This window comes from Perkinsus marinus (assembly GCF_000006405.1).
Source record: "Perkinsus marinus ATCC 50983 genomic scaffold scf_1104296928572, whole genome shotgun sequence".
Classification (NCBI taxonomy): domain Eukaryota; phylum Perkinsozoa; order Perkinsida; family Perkinsidae; genus Perkinsus; species Perkinsus marinus.
The window spans coordinates 1-2208 of record NW_003216771.1 but is presented as its reverse complement, the minus strand read 5'-3'; the positions used below and the strand labels follow the sequence as shown (position 1 = coordinate 2208).

The 2208-nt window shown below is 49.3% G+C and overlaps 1 protein-coding gene across 1 annotated transcript; it reads left to right on the top strand.

Moving 5' to 3' along the window:
• Positions 1-1732: 1732 nt before the first annotated feature.
• On the top strand, positions 1733-2119 carry Pmar_PMAR022830 (hypothetical protein; the record flags this gene model as incomplete). Its single annotated transcript, XM_002788266.1, has 1 exon — positions 1733-2119. The coding sequence occupies one exon, from the start codon at positions 1733-1735 to the stop codon at positions 2117-2119; it is 387 nt and encodes a 128-aa protein (XP_002788312.1).
• Between the last annotated feature and the right edge of the window lie 89 nt (positions 2120-2208).

Below are 2208 nucleotides of genomic sequence, written 5' to 3'. Positions count from 1 at the left end.
GGTTTCTATTCCCGATATCGAACAACAGATAGCCGATTTGGAAGCTGAGTTGAGCCAAGGTACGATTGATATGTAACAGCGTGTAGAGTACTCTCCTTTTTTCTCAGTCGCCAGCCTATTGGAAGTGTCTGTTGATTCGGTTCAGTACGTGGATTTAGATGAACCTATTGATAGCAAGGGGAAACGGCGGAAGACCACCTCTCCTACTAAAGGACAAGACCTGGGTAAGCTGACCTGAGGTGAAGGGAGTTGTCGATGGAGTTTATGCTCATGCAATTTTACTGGATGATTTCACTGTGTTAGTGTGTAATTTGGTGTTATCATAGCTGACTAGAGTTTCACGACCCGTTTTACGTGAAGTGGCGGCGTAAAACTCGGTGAAAAACGCGATATTCGCGGTGATATGCAGTAGTCGTGAAAATATATTTTGTACTAGTGTTTTTCATATCACTAGGGTGGTGAAACTCCAATGTAGTAGCAACTTGAATAACCGATTCTCGCGTTCATCGTTCTTCCATGCACCGCTCCTCTCGTTGCTGTTGCGATTTTCATCTCGAGTGAATTCTCCAACCCCGCTGCGTATCATGATCATCATCAACTTCTCAGAATCACTGATCAATACCGAACTCTCACCGGCTTCCACCTCTTCCATATCTACTGCCATCGACGCCTGTTGGGATCCATCACTATCACTAATATCGCCACCTACGCATCCGGAATTCTCTATTTCACAAGCTTTCGCCGAGCTCACTCAACTCGGGGCTGGTACTATCGAGGACTCCTCTGTATATGCAATGGACCTCAGTGGCTTTTAGGTGATGTAGTAACACTATTACGTCAATTGCTTGAAAATGAAGAGACTTCAGTCCTCTCGACAGAAGCGGCAGAAAAGCTATTACAAGCATCGATCTCGCGTGTGCCGGACTTTGACGGTCCCGGGCTGGCAGCGCTGATGGTCATCGCTGAAAGGAATAAGTAGTTCTTCATGGATGAAAAAGTGTATCGGGGCGTTTAGTGTTAACTACAGGTCTACATTGGTGGCGAATCCCAAGTTGCTATCAGAAATTGCAGTTGTAGTTGTTGCACAAATCAACACATTGGGACCACTCCTACGGCCAGAGTGAGATAGGAATTCTCCATGCCATGTTGAAGTTACTCGTGTTAGGTTGATATCGACCATAGCAGGAAGCTTCGCTAGCTTGGAAGGAGCGATAGCGCAAGCGAACCCGTCCGTTACTCCGCTCGGACCAACTCCCCAACGACCAGGTAGTGGAGTAGGTTGGTTCCTATCCTCTTTTGGATACTGATGTTCCCGAGGAGTGGTATGAATATATGTTCAGGCACTCCTGTATCATCGGCACCTGTGAGCCCAACAGCTTCTGCTAGTTTATTACATACACCGACGTCTACTGCGTCCCTCACTGCCGGGTTGACCTCTCCTGGAGGGCCGCTTGGGAATTCGTGGCGTAGCGGTCTTTCGAGGTGTCTGCTGGCTAATCTGGAAGATATAGAGATAACAACACTATGTCGTTGCTTGTACAGTTTGGTGGTCCAAATAGCACCTCCTGCTAGTACCTCGACAGTTTCACCGAAGTTACCTGCTTCGCTCCGCCTGATTTTGGACCAAGTCAGTCACACGTTGCCGAGTGCTAGGTTGGACGCTGGGTCCGCCTTGCTGATGATCAGCGTCTTCTCAACGCCTGCTGTGGATGATGTTAGCTGCGCTGCTAAAATGGCGAAGAAAATGTGCGAGGCCCCGGATTTGAACTCGGGTCACTTGGAGGAGATCGCGACTACTACCTGCTCGCACTGGAAGTTCAGCTATGCTGCTCGACGGAGAATTCTCCCTCTCATATGCAACCGAGTTGAATCCTCGGAGTTTTCATCGCCGAGACTGGTAGCATTACTAGCTGCTACCTGCGCTCCGCCTCACACAGCTATGCCGGGTGGTCGGCAACACCCAAGCGGGGACGACCTGCAAGGCCTGGTCCAGAGCGCGTCCTTATTGAGGCTTTGTGCTGGGCAGGCTGCTGATGCTTTGGCGTCTGTGGGGGCTGCTGGTGTGCCAGGGGGCACTGCATGGGTGGTAAAGGATGTTATAGATGTAGTACTCATGTGAAGGCGGAGCGAAGCGGCTTTTATATGTCTGTTTTTAGGTTGCTAATTATGTGTCGGCTAGTTTGGAGTCTGAGAGTTGTCCAGATAAGT